At 36.0% G+C, this 24501-nt stretch overlaps 1 protein-coding gene across 1 annotated transcript in view; it reads left to right on the forward strand.

The window, feature by feature from the left end:
- SPATA48 (spermatogenesis associated 48) overlaps positions 1-24501 on the forward strand; it is a 73711-nt gene that overhangs the window by 23947 nt on the left and 25263 nt on the right. The window contains 4 exon segments of the mRNA XM_043979837.1: positions 4122-4260; positions 6175-6242; positions 17626-17667; positions 18522-18629. Coding sequence (XP_043835772.1) covers positions 4122-4260; positions 6175-6242; positions 17626-17667; positions 18522-18629 — 357 coding nt within the window.

The raw sequence follows: 24501 nt of genomic DNA on the forward strand, positions 1-24501 counted from the left end.
GCTACATATAATTTTGGTCTAGTCACACAACCTCCCTGAACCTCAGCTTCCTGTAAAACTGGAGCAACTACATTAGAGGGTTATTATAAAGATCGAATGAGGTTACATACATGAGGTGCTGTATAGACTTTTAAGGACAACATAAAGGCCAGCTGTTTCTCGTGCTAATACAGGTGCCAAATAAGTTGGTTTGTTTTTTTAGTAGTCCTGGGTGACATAAAGCTTACAAATTTCCTCACTTTAACATTCCCTCTTCATTTTGGGGGGACAGCTAGGTGGTATAGTGGAGAGACTGCCAGGTGTAGGGTCAGAACTCATCTTCCTGAGTTCAAATCCAGCCTCAGACATTTACTACATATGTGATCCTAGACAAATCGCTTAACCCTATTTGCCCCAGTTTCTGCATCTGTAAAATGATCTGAGGAAGGAAATAGCAAACCGCTCCAGTATTTTGCCAAGAAAAACCCCAAATAGGGTCACAAAGAGTCAGATAGGACTGAAACAATTGAACACAAAAATTCATTTGGGGGGGGACAGAATTAACACCATAGTCATAGTATCAGAAATGTTTTGTTCAATTCGCTGTTTTTAAATCAGAACTTTATAAAACATGGAAATGATGCATAGCGTTTAGCAATCTACACAGTATGATCCCAAAGAACAGAGGGGAAAATAGAATGGAAGGAAATACATAGTAATCATAACTGTGAAAAAAACTTTATAGCAAATTTCTCAAATATAGAGAGAAGTGAGTCAAATTTATAAAAATAAGAACTATTCTTCAATTGATAAAGGATATAAACAAAGGATATGAACAGTCAGTTTTCAGACAAAGTAATCAAAGCTATCTGTAAGCATATGAAAATGCTCTAAATCACTGTTTATTAAAGAAATGCAAATTAAAACAACTCTGAGCTGCCACTTCACATCAATCAAGTTGACTTATATGACAGAAGAGGAGATGACAAATATTGGAGTGATGTGGGAGAATTGAGACACTAACGCACTGTTGGAGGAGCTGTGAACTCTTCAACCACTCTGAAGAACAAGTTGGAAGTATGGCTGAAGGACTGCCCTTTGACTCAGCAATACTACTACTACTAGGTCTTTATACCAAAGAGATAAAAACAAAAAGGAAAAAGACCAATATGTACAAAAATATTTATAGTGGCTCTTTTATTAATGGCAAAGAATTGGATATTGAGGGGATAACCATCAGTTGGGAATGGCCAAACAAGGAATTTTATATGATTGTGATGCAATATTATTGTGATATAAGAAATGATGAGTGGGATGCACTCAGAAAATGCTAGAAAGACTTATATGAAGATATTTGGAATTCAAAAATTTTTTCAAATGTTAAAAAGTGCCCTTACTTTTGTAAATTGGGAGGGGGAATAAAATAAAAATACTACATCATAAAAAAGATTTTAAAATAGAAAAACTTAGTCATAAAAATGGAAAGGCCTCATAAGCATTAACTAGGCTAACTTTTCCTCTGGGCAAGAACTTTCCAACTCTAATGACTATATAGCCTTGAATTATCTTCTTCCTTCATGACCAAATTTCCATGACTTCACTTGACTTTGTGCCAGACACATTTCTCTGAAAGGTAAAGAAATGATAATAAGGTCCAGAAATAATATCCACTCCTCTCAATGTGGAGTCTCATCTACATGTACTACATTTTAAAAGTTGGTTGACCTATTCAAGAGATAGTGTGATATAAAGGCAAGAGAACTTCAGAATGGTATTTGGGAGAACTGTTTTTAGTCTCAGCTTCCCCATGTACTAACTGTTCAACACTGGACATCCTGGCAGAATTAAAAGCAACAGGTACAAGTTTCACAGAGGCAAATTTAGCCTTAATGTCCTACAATTTTTCCTATCTTTAATCACTTTGCAGATGTGGAATTGATTACTACTGGAAATAGTAGGTTCTCTCTTATGGAAGTTTTCAGGCATATGCTAGATGACCATTTGTGGGCAAGGAATGGAAGAAAACCACATTTATTCATGTCTTACTATGTGCCGATCACTATAATAAGCCCCTTATGAATATTATCTCATTTGATCCTCACAACCACCTTGGGAAGTGGGCTCTATTACTATCCCCACTTAACAATCGAGGAAACTGAGGTAGATGGATATTAAGTGACTTGTCTAGGTTCACACCGTTAATAAATATCTGAGGCTGTGGGACAGCTAGGTGGTGCAGTGGATAAAGAATGGGCCCTGGACTCAGGAGGACCTGAGTTCAAATACAGCATCAGACACTTAACACTTACTAGCTGTGTGACCCTGGGCAAGTTACTTAACCGTCATTGCCCTGGAAAAAACAAATAAATGAACAAATCAATGAATCGATAATTGGCTGAATGAATAAATAAAGGAATGGATGTTTGAGTAAGCAAATAAATGAATGAACACAGGAACAAATGAATAAATAAATAAATGAACAAATAAACAAATGACTGAATGACAATTAAATGAATGAATGAATGAATGACTAAATGAATGGATGGATGAATGAATAAAGGAAGGAATAAGTAAATGAATAAATAAATATCTGAGGCTGGATTTGAACTGAAGTCTTCCTTACTTCTGCTGCATTCTATCTACTGTATGCCTAGTTAGTATTCCTTTTACATATGGGTTACATTAAGATGACTGAGGTACATTTCCTCTGAAATACTATTCCTCTTTTTAGTCACTCTGCTCTCTAAATCTTCTTCCTCACTTATAAAATGAAGGATCTAATAGAATGGTTCAGCCCAAATAATAGTAGAAGGAGAGGTAGGAGGATATATTATTTTTATGTGCTGTTGTATTATTTTTTGTAATCTTAAATATTTAGTATCTACCCCCATGGTAGTGGGTAGTCCAAGCAGGGTTAGTGACAAAATGCTGGAGTAGAGAAGTAATCTGATTGATCATTCAAAAAACATTTATTAAGTGTTTATTATGAGCCAGACATTGTGCTAAATACTGGGAATACAAAGAAAGGATTAAAACTAATCCCTGATTCCAAGAAGTTCACATTCTAATGGAGGAGTCAACATATAAACAATTATGTAATTACAGCAGATATATATATATATATATATAAAAATATAAATATAAATATATATATATATGGAAAGCAATCTAAGAGGGGAAAACAGTAGTATTTGTGGATGGAGAAATGGGAAAGGCCTCTAAGGAGGTAGGATTTGAGCTGCATCTTGAAGGATGGGAAAGAAGCGAAGAGGCAGAGGTGAAGGGGCAGAGCCTTCCAGGCATGGGGGACAGCCAATAGGCATGAGAGGGGATAAGAAGTGTAGTGTTGGAAGAATGGAAAGTAGGCCAGTATAGGGGGTTAGTATGATGAATGAAACCAGAGTAAAGTATAATAATATAAAGACAGAAAAGTGCCAGGTTATAAATATCTTTAAATGCCAAACAGATTTGATCCTAAAGGTAATAGGGAAACACTGCAGCTCATTGAGCAGGGGAGGTGACATGACCAAATATGCACTTTAGAAAAATAAATCACTTTGGCAACTGAGTAAAGGGTGGATCAAGAGTGGGGAGAGAATATTTAAGGCAAACAAAAATCTTAACCTTTTTTCATCTATTAGTAAACCTCTCCTCCCTTCATCCTATGCCCACATTATTTGTTTTGCTGGGTGTTGCCTCTTAATAAGTCACATATAATCACCTAAGAGGTTGGTGTGCTCTTATCAGGGATCAGAAAAGCAATGGGGCAAAGGAAATTTTATGATCTTCTCCCTATGGGGCACTTGGGTTTGGAGCAGACCTTGGTAAGCAAGGAAAAGTGGTGACCTGCTTGAAACCTGAGGCATAGACCTAATGAGCCAAGACTTGGAATTCCTCCTGGGAAAAACAATCATGGACTGCTGACAGACTGCTGCACCCAAAAGCAGCGGAAGTGGATTGGACTGTAGGACCTCTAATTTCCCTTCCAGCTTTACCACTCTGGTTCTAAAGTCTCCAAAATCTATCAATCTTTATACTCTAAAATAGGTTCTGGTTTTTTTTTTATTTCCAATTGTATAACGTGCTGAATCCAACTGTCAGCTCTGGGATCATAAACTATCCCTATTTTGTCAATGACATAGAGCATATGAAGCAGTTCCACTGGATCGGATATACCCACCAAAGATCGACCCACCACTAACGACATTTGAAAAGAAGGCTGATCAAGTTTCACCATGTTTTACACTGAAAAGATATGAATGCACGCCATCGATAAGTCAGGTCAGTGAATTTTTCTCAGCAAGTTTCTTGTTCTTGTTATTCAAAGGCAGCTCAAATGTCCAGGGCATAATAGCTCATCCATTTCCATGTTCACTCTGACCAAAAGAAATAGTAAATGAATTAGAAGATTAGTAACATTAAAGGATGTGAAGTGAATATGTTTTGTAAACACCGACCCAGTCAGTCTAGAACTCTGTGCTAAAAGCATTTAGAGTTTTTAAAATTCAGTTTTTAACTTTTTAGAATGTATACAAGTATTTTTTTCTACTCAAACTATCTATAATGATCTCACTGAATTCCTGTCCCTCAAGGCAAGTACAAGAAGAATTCTAGAATGAAAAATGAGTCTGAAAGCTGGTCTCAAATTGTGCTTTGCATTGTTCAAGTGAATGACCTGCATGGGTTCATGTCAAGTTGGTTTTTTGGTTGTTTCCTTTTTTGCCACTGGACCTGTGATTTCATTGGCATTAGGAATTATAGATGGAGAAATCCCCTCTATGAATGTAGATGGCAACACTTTGGTACTCTTTAATTTTAGAGAATTGCTCAGGACCCTAAAAGGTTTAGTGATGTCACCAGGGTCCTGCATCTGGGTCTTTGTCATAGAGAGGATAGATCTCTAACCATTGTCTTGTTGCTGCTTAAGTTAACATGATTTGATAGGACCAGCCCTCATCCCTACCTCCACTCCAATAGAATATAAGCTTCTTGAAGGCGCAAACTATTTCACTCTTATATCTCTAGAACCTGGCACAGTGCTCTCACCTAGTAGGAACTTTGGTCAATTGAATTTATTTCATATACCCTAAATACACTCCACTCCTTGGAGCAGACTTGCATCCTTAGGGAAGCTTCAGAGTAGATTCAAACCCTTTAGTTAGGGCTATTTTGGTGTCACTCCTTAAACTGCAATTATTTGTTGCAGGTCTAATAATGTAACCATCCTGAGCAAGATATGTACCTTAATTCAAGGAATTTCTACTATACTACAGAGTACTGAATACAACCAACCATTCTTTAAAATCTGTACCATTTAAAAAAAAAAAAGGAACTGTCCAAATTCTTTTGTTTCACAGAAATTTCATTGACTCCATATATGGAACACCAGCTAGGGCTCCAAATATTCTTATAATGTCACAATTTTTGTCATGATGTCATATAAATCCAATTAACATCCACAAATTTTGCTTTGGAGGCAGAGAAAGAGAAATAGGTCTTTTTCTTTCCTTGAATTGTTTAACTTATTGTTAAACAGACATTGGTGCATATATGTAAGCTCGTGTCTTGATGAAATAGATTACATTTTTATCCCATTTTCCACCTCTGTTTCAGATCATTTGTTTCTGACTGTTTAAAAAAAAAATCAGGGGCAGCTAGGTGGTGCAGTGGATAGAGCACCGGCCCTGGAGTCAGGAGGACTTGAGTTCAAATCCAGCCTCATACACTTAACACTTACTAGCTGTGTCACCCCGGGCAAGTCACTTAACCTCAATTGCCTCACACACACACACACACACAAACAAATAGGTTGAGTTAAAAAAAATCTTCTGATTCTAGTTATTTTTCAATAATATGTCTTTAACAATATTTCTTATCTTGATCACTTTATCTAGCTAGGAGCAAATAGATGAGACAGTAGAAAAAGGTAAATTAAATAAATCAGTTTAAACATTTTCATGTCGAGATTAAGTCAAAATAATCACAGGACATGTGGAAATATCACTATTAGAAACAATTTTGAGAAACTTTCCCTTGCATTATGGACTTTGATAAAGTTGAATACTCCACTATTCTTATCGATTGCCATAAACTCTTACTGTCAAGTTGTGTTGCTTAAATATATATCAGAAACTAGAAAATGTAAGTAATTTATCAACTCTCTTTTCCCCCCACTCATTCTGAGAATTATTTTAGCTCGTTGGGGGCCTCTGGGACAGATTTCAAACAAGATCCTTCACATCACCAAAAAGACCAATTAATTTGTAAGTTTTACCTTTTTGTAGTTGCTAGATTCATCAACACTTTTTATTAATGACAGTTCAAGTACCCATTCTATACCTCATATTATTGATAAGTAATAGTAATAATAAAAAATACTTTTTTATTCATTCAAAGTTGGGAAACATATCTATCACCTGGTAGACAGAATTCTGGGAGTGATCTTCAAGAACTGGTTCTAGCACTTGCTGATTTTTCACCAAACACTTCAGTGGAAACAATAATCAAGTCCATTCTCCTTCTCTTTAATTTTTTCCCCCTAAATTGGAGTTTGGTCCCCATATAGATCAATGAGCTTTACACATGGAATAACTCTCTTCTAGAGCTACAATCTGTCCTCCTTGCCTCAATCAGCCATTCTATAAATGAATTCTAAGTCACAAGGGAGGGCATATAAGAGAATGTGGATAGATTAGAATCAATCTCTTATCATTTCTAGAAAATCAACTCAAAGCCCATGTTCTAGAGCACAGGTGTCAAACACCTGGCCCCACTGTACTTTCAACATTCCCCCCAGGTCAGCCAAACAGGATTAAAATATAATTGGGATATAGGTATTTAAACAAAATTAATAAAAATACAATAGAACATAGATCATTTCAATATGCAATTTTCTAAGTCAATATGCAATCCACAGGGATCCTTATGTATGATTTATGTATGGGCGTATTTCCATTTGAGTTTGATACCACTGTCCTAAAAGGTAGTCTGTTACAGGGGTAAGTTAATTGGCCAGGACTTCTGGTTTTTGTTTTAAAGTTATAAGAACCTTTAGAATATTAAAATATAGTTTTTGTATCTGCCTGTCTCCTAAAAACAGATCAGAGAAATAATATTTAATCTCTCCTGCAAAATTAACAAAACAGATCAGAGAAATTATAATATTTTATAATATCTCCTACAAATGAACTAGATCAGAGAACATGATACCTGTCCTCCTATGAAACAAACCAGAGACAGACAGAAAAACATTTTTATCAATTTAATATTTTGTTTTTCCAAGAAGAAATTAATAACACATGATCACATGTGGAGTCTTCCCTAAGAGAGAAGCTCAAAACTCCTTTCTAAGGGTTTTAAAGTTTCTTGGCTCACAGGTTACAGAATAACTTCATTGTCATGATACAAATCAACCCATTACAAAGGTAAATCAGTTAAACAATACAAATCAGTTTCACAGCTCAACTTAGCTAATGAATAGATAGGTGGAAACAGGAACAGGTATTATCAGAGACTGAGGAAGACTCTCTTTCTGGGAAAAGAAGATAGTGAATGGGAATTTCAAAGAGGCATTTGAGTTTGTTAGGGACTGTCTGCTTGCTTTGAAGTCTGAGCAAAGGATGTCTTGCTCCAATTAATCCAGGGTCTCATAAAATCCATTTGGATAGTAAGGTATCGCCATCAAATTCAGGTGATCCATATATTCATATTAACAACCCTGAGAAAATAACATAAACTCTTTAAGTCTTACCTTTCCTTTACTCTGTATTTATCTTGATCTGATTCATTTATGTTCTCTACCCCATTAGAATTTACATTCATTGAGGACAGGAATTTTTGTTTGTTTTGTTTTTCTTCATATCCCTAGCACTTACCACAAAGTAAGTGCTTAATAAGTTCTTATTAATTATATGCAACTGAGTGATCTGTGAAATAGAGTTAATAATGCTTTCCATATTCTGACGGTCACAGGGTTGCTATGAGAAAAGCATTTTGTAAAACTTAAAGTTTTATCAATATGAGTTAATATTTCTGCTATTGTTCACTAGAGCCATATTTTTTATAGGAAAAATACTGCATAATCTTCAATGCCTGCATAAAATATAGACTAGATTATGTATGCCAAGGGATATTTTAAAATATTAAAAACTTTATAAACAAACTGATATTACTAATTAATAGATTTCATAAAATTGAGCACTTGATTGACCATAAACTGTGCACTTAATTATAATGACACTTATATGGCAAGGTTCATACACAATGTAATGCTGTGTTGCTCCAGGTTCAATATAGGATGTTTGAGACAATCATAGTTATGTAAATATGACTAGGGAATATGAATCAAAATAGTGAAGTAAATAACAAGGAAAATTAAGTAATTTAATATGTGCAACTCTGCAATTCATGAGACATCAACACATCACTCCATGATATCATTGATCCTCTTCAAAACCCAAGGACAGGGAGCAGAGCCAAGATGGTGGAGAGGAAGCAGCAAGCTGCCTGAGCTCTCCTTCTGTTCCCCCAAAACGAACATTAAATCAAGCCTCTGGACGGATTCTGAAACTACAGAACCTGCAAAGAGACAGAGAGACACAGTCCTCCAACCAGAGATAATTTAGAAGACTTCAGGAAAAGGTCGGTCTGACTTGGGCAAAAGGGAGGCCCAGTGCAGGGCAGCAACCCAGCACCCAGGGGGTCGGGGTAAGTCAGCAGGAGCTGCGGGCCACAGCCGAACAACTGAGGCCCCTGGAACCTGGTTCAAAAATCTGGTGGCCAAGAAGGACAGTGGAAAAACCTACCTGCACCGGCCGAGAGGGCCACGAGCGGGTCAGGCGGGATCAGACGCCGGGTCTGGCGCCTGGCTGGCCAAGCACAATCAGACAGGAAGTGCAGGGCGGGGGATCTCCACACACCATAAAGGCCTCAGAGTAAAAACCCGATCACAAAGCACCTATACCCCTGCACAAGAAGCCCAAAACAGGGACCCTGGTGCCCCCAGAGCAGACCTCAACTTAAAGAATAAATAAGCTGCAATAATGAGTAAGAAGCAAAAAAGAGCCCTCTCCATTGAGAGCTTCTGTATCAATAGGGAAGAAGCCAACACAAACTCAGATGAGGACAATAGCCTCAAATTGCCTACATGTGAAGCCTCACTAGGGAAGGTGAATTGGTCGCAAGAACAAAAAGCCTTCCTGGAAGAGCTCAAAAAGGATTTTAAAAATCAATTGCAAGAGGTAGAAGAAAAAATGGGGAGAGAAATGAAAGCAAAACAAGAAAACTATGAACAAAGAATCAGCAGCTTGGAAAAGGAAGCACATAATTTCACTGAAGAAAACAAAGCCTTAAAAAATTCATTTGGCCAAATGGAAAAAAAGGTGCATAATCTCACTGAAGAAAACAATGCCTTAAAAATTAAAGTGGGACAGTTGGAAGATAAGGAATCCATGAGACACCAGGAATCAGTCAAGCAGAATCAAAAGAATGAAAAAATAGAAGAAAATGTGAAATACCTCATTGGAAAGACAACTGATCTGGAAAACAGATCGAGGAGAGACAATCTGAGAATCATTGGACTGCCTGAAAGCCATGACCAGAAAAAGAATCTAGACACCATATTCCAGGAAATTATTAAGGAGAACTGCCCTGATATCATAGAATCAGAGGATAAAATCATCATTGAAAGAATCCACTAATCACCTCCTGAAAGAGACCCCAAAAGGAAAACTCCAAGGAATATTGTAGCCAAATTCCAGAATTATCAGATGAAGGAGAAAATACTCCAAGCAGCCAGAAAGAAGCAATTTAAATATCATGGAGCCACAGTCAGGATTGCTCAGGACCTGGCAGCTTCAACATTAAAGGACCGCAAGGCTTGGAATATGATATTCCGGAATGCAAAGGAGCTTGGATTGCAGCCGAGAATCTATTACCCAGCAAAAATGTGCATTTTCTTTCAGGGGAAAAGATGGACGTTGGGGACTTTCAATCTTTCCTGGTGAAAAGACCAGAACTGAATAGAAAATTTGATCTCAACATACAAGACTCAAGAGAAGTTTAAAAAGGTAAACAGAGGGGGAAAAAAAAGGTTACCCTATTAGGTTAAACTGTTTATATTCCTACACAGGAAGATAATACTCATAACTCTTAAGAACTGTAAATGTATTTGGGCAGAGAGAAGGACTTTATATAGAGGGTATAAATATAAATTGTCTTTGATGTGATGATACAAAAGAATTAAGGGGTTAAAAAGGGAGTCTATGGGGAGGAGAGGAAAGGGGAGGTGGAATGGGATGAATTATATCATATGAAGAGGTGGAAAAAAACCTATTACAAAGAAAGGGAAAGAAAGGAGGGGGGAACATTGTTTCAACCCTATTCTCATTAGATTTGACTCAAAGAGGGAATAACATATACGTTCATTGGGATAAAGAAACTTAACTCATTCTTTAGGGAAACAAAAGGGGAAGGGAAAGGGGGGGACTGATAGAAGGGAGGACAAAAGCAAGGGAGAAAAGGGTAAAGAAAAGAGAGGGGGGTGATAAAAAGGGAGGGCAGATCGGGGGAGGCAGGGGTAAGAAGTAAAACGTCGGTGAGGAGGAATAGGGTTAAAGAAGGGGGGGAAAGTACAAAGGGGGTAAATAGAATGGAGGGGAATAGACAGTCAATAATAATAACTGTGAATGTGAATGGGATGAACTCTGCTATAAAACGGAAGCGAATTGCAGAGTGGATTAAAAACCAGAACCCTACAATATGCTGTTTACAAGAAACACATTTGAAGCAGAGAGATACACACAGGGTAAAGGTAAAAGGCTGGAGCAGAATATATTATGCCTCAGCTAAAGTAAAAAAGGCAGGGGTAGCAATCCTTATCTCAGACAAAGTGCAGGCAAAAATAGATCTCATTAAAAGAGATAAGGAAGGAAATTACATCTTACTTAAAGGTACTATAGACAATGAAGCAATATCAATATTAAATATGTATGCACCAAGTGGTATAGCATCCAAGTTCTTAGAGGAGAAGTTAAATGAGTTACAAGAGGAATTAGACAGTAATACTATACTAGTGGGGGATCTGAATCTCCCCCTCTCAGAATTAGATAAATCTAGTCAAAAAATAAATAAGAAAGAAGTGAAAGAGGTGAATAGATTACTAGAAAAGTTAGACATGATAGATGTCTGGAGAAAATTGAATGGGGATAGAAAGGAATATACCTTTTTCTCAGCAGTACATGACACATTTTCAAAAATTGACCATGTATTAGGGCACAAAAGCATCATAGTCAAATGTAGAAAGGCAGAAATAGTAAATGCATCCTTCTCAGATCATGATGCAATAAAAATCACATGTAAAAAAGAGCCAGGGAAAAGTAGAATGAAAATCATTTGGAAACTAAATAATTTCATTCTAAAGAATGAATGGGCCAAAGAAGAAATCATAGAAACAATCAATAACTTTATCCAAGAGAATGACAATAATGAGACAACATATCAAAATCTATGGGATGCAGCCAAAGCAGTGCTTAGGGGAAAATTTATAGCTCTAAATGCTTACATGAATAAAAAAGAGAAAGAGGAGATTAATGAATTGGGCATGCAACTTAAAAAGCTAGAAAAAGAACAAATTAGAAATCCCCAATTAGACACTAAATTAGAGATCCTGAAAAGTAAAGGCGAAATTAATAAGATTTAAAGCAAAAAAACTATAGAATTAATCAATAAAACTAAGAGCTGGTTTTATGAAAAAACCAATAAAATAGATAAAATATTGGTTAATTTGATTAAAAAAAAGAAAGAAGAAAACCAAATTACCAGTATCAAAAATGAAAAGGGTGATGTTACCATCAATGAAGTGGAAATTAAATCAATAATTAGGAATTATTTTGCCCAACTGTATGCCAATAAATTTGACAATCTAAATGAAATGGATGAATATTTACAAAAATACAAACTGCCCAGTTTAACTGAAGAAGAAATAAAATCCTTAAATAAACCCATATTAGAAAAAGAAACTGAACAAGCCATTAATGAACTCCCTAAGAAAAAATCCCCAGGGCCAGATGGGTTGACAGGTGAATTTTACCAAACATTTAAAGAACAATTAATTCCAATATTATACAAATTATTTGGAAAAATAGGTGAAGAAGGAGTTCTACCAAATTCGTTTTATGACACAAATATGGTGGTGATACCAAAACCAGGCAAAGCAAAAACAGAGAAAGAAAATTATAGACCAATTTCCCTAATGAATATTGATGCTAAAATCTTAAATAAGATATTAGCAAGGAGATTACAGCAAGTGATCACCAGGATAATACACTATGACCAGGTGGGATTTATACCAGGAATGCAGGGCTGGTTCAACATTAGAAAAACTATTAACAGAATCAAACATATCAATAAGAAAACCAACCAAAATCATATGATTATCTCAATAGATGCAGAGAAAGCTTTTGACAAAGTACAACACCCATTCCTAATAAATACACTAGAGAGTTTAGAAATAGGTGGAGCTTTCCTTAGAATAATAAACAGTATCTACCTAAAGCCATCAGCAAGTATTATATGCAATGGAGATAAATTAGAGGCCTTCCCAATAAGATCAGGGGTGAAACAGGGATGTCCATTATCACCCCTATTATTTAATATTGTCCTAGAAATGTTAGCTTTAGCAATCAGAAACGAGAAAGGAATTAAAGGAATTAGAATAGGCAAGGAGAAAACAAAACTATCACTCTTTGCAGATGATATGATGGTATACTTGGAGAATCCTAGAGAATCAACTCAAAAATTACTTGAAACAATTAACAACTTTAGCAAAGTAGCAGGATATAAAATAAATCCACATAAATCATCAGCATTTCTATACATGACCAACAAAGTCCAGCAGCAAGAGATAGAAAGAGAAATTCCATTTAAAGTAACGGTAGATAATATAAAATACTTGGGAGTCTACTTGCCAAGACAAACCCAGGAACTCTATGAACACAATTACCAAACACTTTTTACAGAAATCAAATCAGATCTAAATAATTGGAAAGATATCAATTGCTCGTGGATAGGCAGAGCTAATATTGTAAAAATGACAATACTGCCTAAATTAATTTACTTATTCAGTGCCATACCGATCAGACTACCTAAAAATTATTTTATAGAGCTAGAAAAAATAATAACAAAATTCATCTGGAAAAACAAAAAATCAAGAATATCCAGGGAAATAATGAAAAAAAATTCACAGGAAGGTGGGTTAGCGGTACCAAACCTAGAGCTTTACTATAAAGCGGCAGTCATCAAAACTATCTGGTACTGGCTAAAAAATAGAGTGGTAGATCAATGGAATAGGCTAGGCTCAGGAAATGCAGTAGTAAATGACACTAGTAATGTAGTGTTTGATAAACCCAAAGACTCCAGCTTCTGGGATAGTAACTCAGTATTTGACAAAAACTGCTGGGAAAACTGGAAGATAGTATGGCAGAAATTAGGCATAGACCAACATCTTACACCTTATACTAAAATAAGGTCAAAATGGATACATGATTTAGACATAAGAGGTGATACCATAGGTAAATTAGGAGAGAAAGGAATAGTCTACCTATCAGATCTTTGGAAAGGAAAACAGTTTTTGACCAAACAAGAGATAGAGTATATTATAAAATGCAAAATGGATGATTTTGATTATATTAAATTAAAAAATTTCTGTACAAACAGAAGCAATGCATCCAAAATTAGAAGGGAGGCAGAAAGCTAGGAAACAATTTTTGAGGCCAGTACTTCTGATAAAGGCCTCATCTCTAAAATATATAGGGAACTAAATCAAATTTATAAGAATCCAAGTCATTCCCCAATTGAGAAATCGTCAAAGGATATGAACAGGCAGTTTTCTGATGAAGAAACCAAAGCTATCTATTCCCATATGAAAAAATGCTCTAAATCTCTGATGATTAGAGAGATGCAAATTAAAACAACTCTGAGGTACCACCTGACACCTATCAGGTTGGCTAAAATGACAAAAAAAGAAGATAATAAATGTTGGAGAAGCTGTGGGAAAATTGGAACACTAATTTATTGTTGGTGGAGCTGTGAACTGATACAACCATTCTGGAGAGCAATTTGGAATTATGCCCAAAGGGCGATAAAGCTGTGCATACCCTTTGACCCAGCAATACCACTTTTAGGTCTTTTTCCCAAAGAAATCATGGAAAGGGGAAAGGGACCCACATGTACAAAAATATTTATAGCTGCTCTGTATGTGGTGGCAAGGAATTGGAAGTTGAGGGGGTGCCCATCAATTGGGGAATGCCTGGACAGGTTGTGGTATATGAATACAATGGAATACTATCATGCTGTAAGAAATGATGAGCAGGAGGAGTTCAGAGAAACCTGGAGGGTCTTACGTGAGCTAATGATGAGTGAGATGAGCAGAACCAGAAGAACATTGTACACAGTATCATCAACATTGAGTGTTGACCTACTGTGATGGACTATATTCTTCTCACCAATGCAATGGTACAGAAGAGTTCCAGGGAACTCATGATAGAAGAGGATCTCCAAATCCAAGAAAAAAAAAAAAAAGAACTGTGGAGTATAGATGCTGATTGAACCATACTATTTCTTTTGTTTTGGGTGCTGTTGTGTTTTTTTTTCTATTTTGAGGTTTTGCATTATTGCCCTGATTTTTTCTCTTATAACTGGATTAACGCAGAAATAGGATTAATGTTATTATGGATATATATATATATGTGTGTGTGTATAGATATATATATGTATATATATGTATATGTATATAGATATATAGATATAACCTATATCAGATTACCTGCTGTCTAGGGGAGAGGGGAGGGAGGGGAGGGAGGGAGAAAAATCTGCAATTGTAAAGCTTGTATAAACAAAAGTTGAGAACTATCTTTATATGTAACGGAAAAAATAAAATACCTTATATGTAAAAATAAATAAATAAAAGAGAAGAATGGAAAAAGAGGGAAAGAGTAATATGGAGAGGGAAAGGAAGGCTCGGGAAAATTATCTCACATAATCGGACTATACAAATAAACATCTATACAATCAAAAAACAAAAAACAAAAACCAAGGACAAACAACACCACAAGTACCTTTCCTCTCACTCTGAAGTTACCATTTGTTTCTCTGATGAGCTACTATTGCCATCTGTTGGAGCTATCTTCTGCTACTTGGGCTGTTTCTTGGAAGAAAATGTTATCACTCTTCTATGATACTTCCAGGCCAACATGCCGGTGATTACATCAATACACTTTCACCTCTTTTCTTAATCAGATTTATAGCCATGCCCAGCTTGAAATAACAAAAGATACCTCTTGTATTTTTTACACTATCAATAATATTTTAACTGTTTTCTCTCTATATATAAGATCTAAGAATCAACAACTTAATTATTTTCTTGGAGTCATTAAGACTTGAGTTCAAATTCTGCCTCAGCTGTGTCACCATGTGTCATTTAGCATCTCTCAGTCTTGGTTTCCTTATCATTCAAATGCATATTTTTTTGAGGATAAAATAAGAGAAACACATGTAAATCACTTAAAACAAATTCCAATAGTTGAGGGTGAGCAAAGAAACTGCCACAAAAATAAGTTTAGTTTATTTGCCAATATCTATTCCTGATGAGGAGGAAATAAAGAGAATTTAGCAAGATATTCCAAACCACATCCACAAGTACATCAGTGACTTAAATGTGAAGGCATACAAGGGACTAGGGTAAACACACACACACACACACACATATACTAGAAAATACATTGCAAGATTTTTTAAAAAAATAAAAAAAGAGGATAAAGGCTCACAGATCACTCAGAAATCTCATGCTTATATATCTGAAGAGTATATGCAATGGTCAAGGAGAACTAGCACCTCCAGTAGGAGGGCTTGCCAAGACCTTTTCAGGGCTGCTCATCCACCTTTGGTGTCTACCTTGCACTATACTCTCATATGTGGCTCCAAGAAGCTTTAATATGCACAGTGGTCACACTCCAGTAAATCATCTAAACCATCTCAGCAGAAGGGCTAAATCAGGTTGAAGGGAAACTACAAGGCTCAGATCCATTGGTGAGTTAGGAGAATGCATGTTAAGACTTCCCCCAGGGGGCAGCTAGGTGACACAGTGGATAAAGCTCTGGCCCTGGATTCAGGAGGACCTGAGTTCAAATCTGGCCTCAGCCGCTTTACACTTACTAGCTGTGTGACCCTGGGCAAGTCACTTTAACCCTCATTGTCCCAGCCAAAGAGAGAGAGAGAGAGAGGGAAGGAGGAAGGGAGAGAGAGAGAGAGTTGAGAGTGGCTAAACCTAAGGAACACCAAACAATATCTTACAAATGAAATTGATTCTTAATCAATAAAAAACTGGTTATTGACATGATAATAATTTCCAAATTAATTGTCTATCTATAGGCAGACTATTATTCCCTAGTTATAACAAAAGTCAAAATGAACACCAAACCAGAAAAAGTATAAAAATAAGATATTCTGAACATACAGTAATTATTGTGTGTCAAATCAAAACCTTGCCATTATTTTCACCTACTCCTTTTTCCTAACTATTCTTTGTGCAATCTGATACCAAGTGTTGATTTCTTCCTTTGAAGATTCATGCTTATTCAATCCATTGGGAATTTAGATATCTCAGTGCCCCTATTCTAGGCTAAGCCTCTATCACCTAATGCCCAGATTCTGAATTAATTTCTTTCTGTTCTTTCTGATTATAGTTTCTAACCCCTTTCAATCTGTCTGATGGACTATTGTCAGGTAAATGTGCCTAAATAGTGACTCCTGAGCATTTTATCTAATCTTTTTTCAGTTAGAAGCCTGTAGTTGCTCCTTATTGCACTTCGTATATTATCCAAATTTTCCTTCTTGGATTTCAATACTCTCCAAAGTCTACGCAGACAAACTTATTTACTGTTCTTTTCCTCTATAAACTGCCTACTAAAGTCTCATCAGTCTCCACATTGTTTTCTTCCCCACATAAAAAATATACATGCTACATCCCACCCACTTCCAAATATTTGCTCAGATGATTAATCTGGTTTAGAATCAATCAATAAGTACTTATTTATAATATGTCATTAGTTCAAATACTTTACCTAAACTAAGTAGCGATTTTTTGTTTCCTTATATACTTTGGAAAAAATATTTCAGATACTGCCTTTTTGTTTGCAATATCATGTGAGGCACAAATTTTTTAGGCACACATTTTTTAATCTTAAATAATCTTTACTGATACATCTTATTTTATATCATCTAATTTCCCCCATGTACCCCTCCTCTCCCCCTGCACAACCACCTCTTATGATCAAGAATAACAGAGAGAAATAGTTCAGCAAAATTGACCAATAGATTGAAAAGTCTGACAATGTTCCATAGACATTGTCCTCTACCTCTGCAAAGATTGCGATCCTTAACCCTAACCCTAGCATCTAACATCTCTTCTTTAGGGTTAAACGTGGTCTTGGTGATTATAATTTCCCAGCATTCATTTTCAGTATGACACTTTCAGTATTTCTTTTCTCATGGGCTGTGCCATATCCATAAACTATATTCTATATGAGAAGCCAACTTCATTCCTAAATTCTATTATTTAAAAAATGCACGTTTTCTCTTTCTGTTTCCTAGTGTGAGCCCAAGTAGTCGAACTCAATATATTCCTCTTTACACGTAAGTAAAATATTCTATTATTGTGCATTAATTTGACATGTCAAAATGGTAGCTGGTCTTAGGCCCCTTTAACCTTGTTTATGAGTCATTGATAAAACAAGCTGAGCTTCTCTATATGGTTTAGCACAGTGCTTAGCCCATAGTAGGCACTTAATAAATGTCAGTTAAATAAATGACTGCTCCCAAGCTCAGATCGTTTATTGTAATACTACTAGCTATAGTGCATGATTTCCATGGGACATTATGGAATTTCTGAGCTGGGGAAAACTCTTGGGATCATTCAACCCACCCTGTCTTTTAGATGGGTTAATGAAGGCCCACTTTGACTAAAGGAAGAAGAGTAAGGAAACAGCATAGCCCAAATATTTTTTCAGCATTCATTTCCATTCACAAAGTAGTGATTCAGCACCTACTGTTAGAGCTTTCCTAGATTCATGAAATTGATCACTTCATAGAGTTAGAGTCAAGAAATAGGTCAAGGACCTATGGTTTCCAAAGCAGACATTGTTCTTATATGCTTCTATAGAGGTAGCATGCTACCATGGAAAGAGTTCTGGAAAAGTTCTGGATTTGGAGTCAACGGATCTAGATTAAAATTCTAGCTCTGCTCTTTCTTGTGTACCCTTGGGCAAATCACTTCATCAACCTGACTCAGTTCCTCATCTGTGAAATGAATAGATGGTTTCTGTACTTTTTATATCTAAACTTATAATCCTAAAGGGATACTGTAGTATGAGTATCTTGGCATTTACCTTTGGGAGCCATCTTAATAAATAGACTATTGGACTTGGAAAGTAGTTCTACTATCCCTCCCACTTTTTTTTATAAAGAATTTACTTCTTTCATCTAAACAGTGGTTATGTTGAGGCATTAGACCCTGATGACAGAGATGATCCTGATGGTGACCTTACGTCTTTGGGCAAGGCTCGGACCTCAAGGATACTTTATACACCTACAAGCCAGTAAGTTGCATTTATTAAATGGGTATTTGCTAATCTGGGAATTAACGGTTAACTTAATTATAAAAGAAGAAAAATGGCTCTGTTGCTGAGGAAGACATGCATGCAAAGCACAGCATTTAGAAATCCCTTTGCAATAGGTATCTCCTGATAACAAAGCCCCATCTACCAATGTACCTTATGAGAGTCTTATGAGAGTCACGTGGAGATATTGAGAGGTTAAATGACTTGGCCAGGGTCACAAAGGCTATATGGGTGACAGACAAGTTTTGAACACACACCATCTGGACTCTGAATTCTCTCTTTCTACTATGCCATTCTTTCTCTTAGAATTTGGAACTAGGGAATCTGTGTTCAAATCACAGCTTTATTTGTCCATATATTACTGTAGACACTTACTGTTCTGGAAACTCATTTTTACGATCTGTAAAACAAAGGAACACTATACGAAAGATCTTTAAGGCCATTTTAAATATAAAATTTATGATCCTATGCACTTATATGAGAACTATGTTAAAAATATGATGTTGCAGGGCAGCTAGATGGCGCAGTGGTTAAAGCACCGGCACTGGATTCAGGAGTACCTGAGTTCAAATCTGGCCTCAGACACTTGACACTAGCTATGTGACACTGGGCAAGTCACTTAACCCTCATTGCCCCACAAAAAAAAAATGATGTTGCAAAAGAATGCTGCTGATCAGCTGAGGGAATCAGATGAGGTTAGTGAGATTTTATTTCTGTTACCAGAAAAACAACTCAACATACTATGCTGGTGGGGAGAGGGATCATTTAGAGAAGAATGATGTCCATAATGACATTTTTTATTGTCTTTACTAGTATGGTGAAATAAATGAAAGAAATCTAGATAAGGTGTATAATAACCATAACAACATAAAAATAGAACTTTTGTATATTATTTCTTTTTTTCTTGGAAAATTGACATATTTTTTCAATTACATGTAATAATGATTTTTAGCTTTCATTTGAAAACTTTTGAGTTCCAGGACAGCTAGGTGGCACAGTGGAGATTCAGGAGGACCTGAGTTCAAATATGGCCTCAGACACTTGACACTCACTAGCTGTGTGACCAAGTCACTTCATCCTCATTGTCCTGCCCCGCCCCACAAGTTTTTTTTTGAATTCCAAATTCTCTCCCTCCCTACCTCTCTTCCCCTCTCCTTGAGAAGGCAAACAATTGGATATAGATTATACATGTGAAGTTATGCAAAATATATGTTCATATTATCCATGTTGCAAAGGAAAACACAACCCCCCGAAAAAAAAACCCCAAGAAAAATAAAGTAAAAAAGTATACTTTGATATGCATTCAGATGCCATCAGTTCTTCCTCTGGAGGTAGATTGTATCATAAGTCCTTTGGAATTGTCTTGGATCGTTATATTACTGAAAATATCTGTCACTCACAGTTGATTATTATACAATATTGCTGTTACTCTATACAATGCTTTCTTGGTTCTAATCACATCATTTTGCATCAGTTCATATACATCTTTCCAGGTTTTTCTGAAAGCATCCTGCTCATTTCTTATTGCACTCCATATTCCCTGCAACATTTGTCATTTTCTTTTTCCCTCATATTAACCAATCTGATAGGTATGAAATGTTATAAAATAAATTATTTTAATTTGCATTTCTCTAATCAATAGTGATGCAGAGTATTTTGTCATATGACTTTAGATAGGTTTGATTTCTTCCTCTGAAAACTGCCTGCTCACATCCTTTGACCATTTATCGATTTGGGCATGACTCAACCCAGTTCTACATGTATTTGAGAATTGAACTTTTCAGAGATACTTGCTGTAAAAAATTGACCCCAGTTTTCTGCTTTCCTTCTAATCTTGGTTGCATTGGTTTTATTTGTGCAAAACCTTTTTTTAATTTAATGTAATCAAAATTATCCATTTTACATACCATAATGCTCTCTATCTCTTGTTTGATCATAATTTTTTTCTTTTATCCACAGATCTGACAGGTAAACTATTTTATTTTCCCCTTATTTGCTTATGATATCATCCTTTATGTCTAAATCATATGTCCATTTGACCTTATCTTAGCATTCAGGGTGACTTGTTGGTCTATACCTAGTTTGTGCCAATTTTCTCAGCAATTTTTATCATACAATTAGTTCTTGTCCCAAAGGCTTGGATCTTTGCATTTATCAAACACTAGATATCAAACACAATGTACTTAATCTATTCCACTGATCCACCACTCCATTGTTAGCTAATAACAGATGTTTTGATGATTAGTGCTTTGTAACACAATTTGAGATCTAGTACTGCTAAACCAACTTACCTATTTTTCATTGATTCCTTTGATATTCTTGATCTTTCTAGATGATGATGATCTTTCTATTACATTGATTCAGTTTTTCATGAGCAATTAATATTTCTTAAATTGTTTAGATCTGACTTTATTGGTATGAAGTGCTCTGTAATTTTGTTCATATTGTTCCTGGGCTTGTGTTGGCAGATGGACTTTCAAGTATTTTATATTATCTACAGTTATTTTTAAATGGAATTTCTCTTTCTATCTCTTCCTGTGTACTTTGTTGGTAATATGCAGAAAAGCTGATGGTGTAAGTGGGTTTATTTTATACCCTGCAATTTTGCTAAAGTTGTTAGTTATTTCAACTAGTTTTTTAGCTGATTATCTAGCATTCTTTAAATATACTATCATATCATCTGCAAAGAGTGATAGTTTTGTTTCCTCATAGCCTATTCTAATTCCTTCAATTTTCTTTTCTTCTCATTGCTATGACTAGCATTTCAAGCACAGTACTGAATAGTAGTGGTGATAATTGGCATCACTGATTCACCCCTGATCTTATTGGGAAGCCTTCTAGCTTATTCCCTAGTACAGTTAATGTTTGCTGATGGTTTTAAATAAGTTCTACTTATTATTTTAAGCAAAGCTCCATTTATTCCTATAATTTCTGGTGTTTTGATGGTAATAAATATTGGATTTTGTGAAAAGCTTTTTTCTATTTATTGGGATAATCATATGATTTTATTCTTTTTTATTGATTTGGTCAATTATGTGCATAGTTTTCCTAATATTCAAATAGCCCTGAATTTTGTTATAAATCCCACCTGATCATAGTGTATGATCTTTGTGATATATTACTATAATTTTCTCACTAGTATTCTATTAAAAATTTTTGCAACACTAGGAAAATTGGTCTGTAGTCTTCTTTCTCTGTTTTTGTTCTTCCTGGGTTAGGGATCCGCACCATATTTGTGTTGTAAAAGGAATTTGGGAGGATTCCTTCTTTGCCTATTTTTCTTTATAGTTTATTGTATTGGAATGAGTTGGTCTTTAAATATTTAGTAGAATGCATTTGTGAATTCATTTGGTCCTGGGGATTTTTTCTTAGGGACCTCATTTATGGCTTGTTCAATTTCTTTTTCTAAGATAGAGTTATTTAATAATTCTATTTCCTCTTCTGCTAATCTGGACAATTTATATTTTTGTAAATATTCCTCCTGAAAACTAGTATTTCGATGAATTTATATAACAACTCTACGAGTAAAGTAATAGTGGTGTTTTATATACATTTTGCAGTTAAGGAAACTGTGTTCCAGAGAGGTCAAGACTCAGAACTGGGTCCTTTTTCATCTGAAGACCAGGCCTTTTATTTTTCTATTGGCATAAACTATTGTCTTTTTTATTCTTCTATTTCCTGTCACTGACCATCATCAGGAGACAGTATCAAGAGTTACATTGATTTCTCATCTTACTTTGGGCAATTTCTTATACAGTTTAGTCCTCAGTATTTCTCTTTATTATGCAGGTATTACCTAACTGCTATCCATCCTATAAGAAACATTCAGGTTTAGAAAACAATATGATCTACCCTCCTCTTCTTACCTTCTTCCAAGATAATGCCATTCTCCTAAGACCTTATATGAACTTTATTTTGTACCTCTCTAATGCATTTATTTTGTAACATTGTATATGCCTTCTTGGGTGTTTCTGTCCAGTCTTTTCAGTCATATCTGACTGTGATCCCATTTGGAGTTTTCTTGGCAAAGATACTGGAGGGATTTGCCATTATTTTCTCCAGCTCATTTTACAGATGAGGAACCAAGGCAAACAGAGTCACAACTATTAACTGTCTGAGACTGGATTTGAACTCAGGTCTTCCTGCCCCCAAGGCCAGCACTCGATGATTGTTGATTGACTAATGACTATCACTGAGTATTTTGGAGCTTTGAATAACTATAAAATAATAAATAAAGGACAACATACAACTTACTTGAAAAAAGTGTTCATTCACTACATAATTAAGGTAAGGAAAGTGTACGATCTTAGAGAAGTAGATGAAAACCATTGATAGAATATTAAAAGAGTAGTCAAAGATGTGGATCTGACTGTCAGCTCTAATACTGATTTTCCACTTGACATAAATACTAAATGGCTGGGAAACTGGCTTTGTACAAGAATCTTTGCATTCTTTAAAGCACTTTATACTTCCCTCCTGCCACACAGTAGCTATTCAGTATAGATTTATTGGTTTGATGATTTTTTTCTCTCATGACCCTGTTAGTCTTGATGCTAAGAGTATTTTTTGGAAGCAAAAGCAAAAGATGGTCTATGCTAGATGGGCCAAATTGTCATCTCCACCTTAATTACCTTGTGCTCTCAGACCTGCTGGATATAAGGACCCTGCTCCCCAAAGCCCCAGGAATACCAGTGGTCCCATTCTTGCTTCCAACTTATCCTGAAAGCCATTCTCTAGAGGAACATCCCTTGTAGAAAGTTCAATGGCAGGGCAAAAGTCAAGACTACTGACAATGGTCCAGGATGCAGGATGAACTCGGTGTCTTCAATGTCAGACCAAAGTCTAAACACTTTGTAGTACCTGCTTCAGCTGCTTTCATGGCCTTAGGAACAATTGTTCCTATTTGCTTATTCCAGCAGATCAAGCCTTCACATGCTTGAGGTAGACATCCCCTTAATTCTCTGAGAGGTTTGAGGCCTGTCGGTTACCCTCAACCTGGTTTAGCCAATCTTCTGAGACAGTTTACTGGAATGTGGCCACTGTGAATGCTTTTAGGGGCCACAGGTGAGAGTTGGGTGAAAGGTGGACACCAAAAGTGGATGAGCAGCCTGAAAATGATGCAACAAGCCTTCACACCAGAGGTGTAAGTCTTCCCTGAATACCCTATACACCCCTATTAGTAAATATAGCGCTAAAGAAGATTTATTAGTATCTGCTTTGCCTCTGTACCCTAAGGACCAATAGGCCTTTCTATCTGACTTGCTGCTGAAACTTCTTATGTTGTTTCCCTGTATTAAAGTAAGTATCTTTTTTTTTTCAGGGCAATTAGGGTTAAGTGACTTGCCCAGGATCACACAGCTAGTAAGTGTCAAGTATCTGAAGCGGAAATTAAACTCAGGTCCTCCTGAATCCAGGGCCAATGCTTTATCCACTGCACCACCTAGCTGCCCCTTAGAGTAAGCATCTTGAGAGCAGGGATTGTCTTAGTTTTATTTCCATATCCACAGTGCTTACTACAAAGGCCATGATACATTTTAAAATTCATTTATTCATCATTCCTTCATTAGAAGAGACTCTGATACTAGATAGGGACAAAATGGCACAGAGAATAGAGTTCTCGTCTCAATGTCAGGAAGCAGTGGGTTCAAGCCTTCTTTCTGACATATATAATATGTGGGACCCTGGACAAGTGTCCCAGGCAATCTTCCAAGGATATAAATTAGAAAGGAATGGATCTGCATTGGTGGAGTTTCCACCCCAGAAATTGTCTTTACCCATGGCATCACAGTTCTGGCCCCTCAGCCTCCTTCCCCCTACAAGATTTCAGAATACATTGCCAGAATATGCTTCT

This window comes from Dromiciops gliroides, chromosome 1, assembly GCF_019393635.1.
Source record: "Dromiciops gliroides isolate mDroGli1 chromosome 1, mDroGli1.pri, whole genome shotgun sequence".
NCBI classification, from domain to species: Eukaryota; Metazoa; Chordata; class Mammalia; order Microbiotheria; family Microbiotheriidae; genus Dromiciops; species Dromiciops gliroides.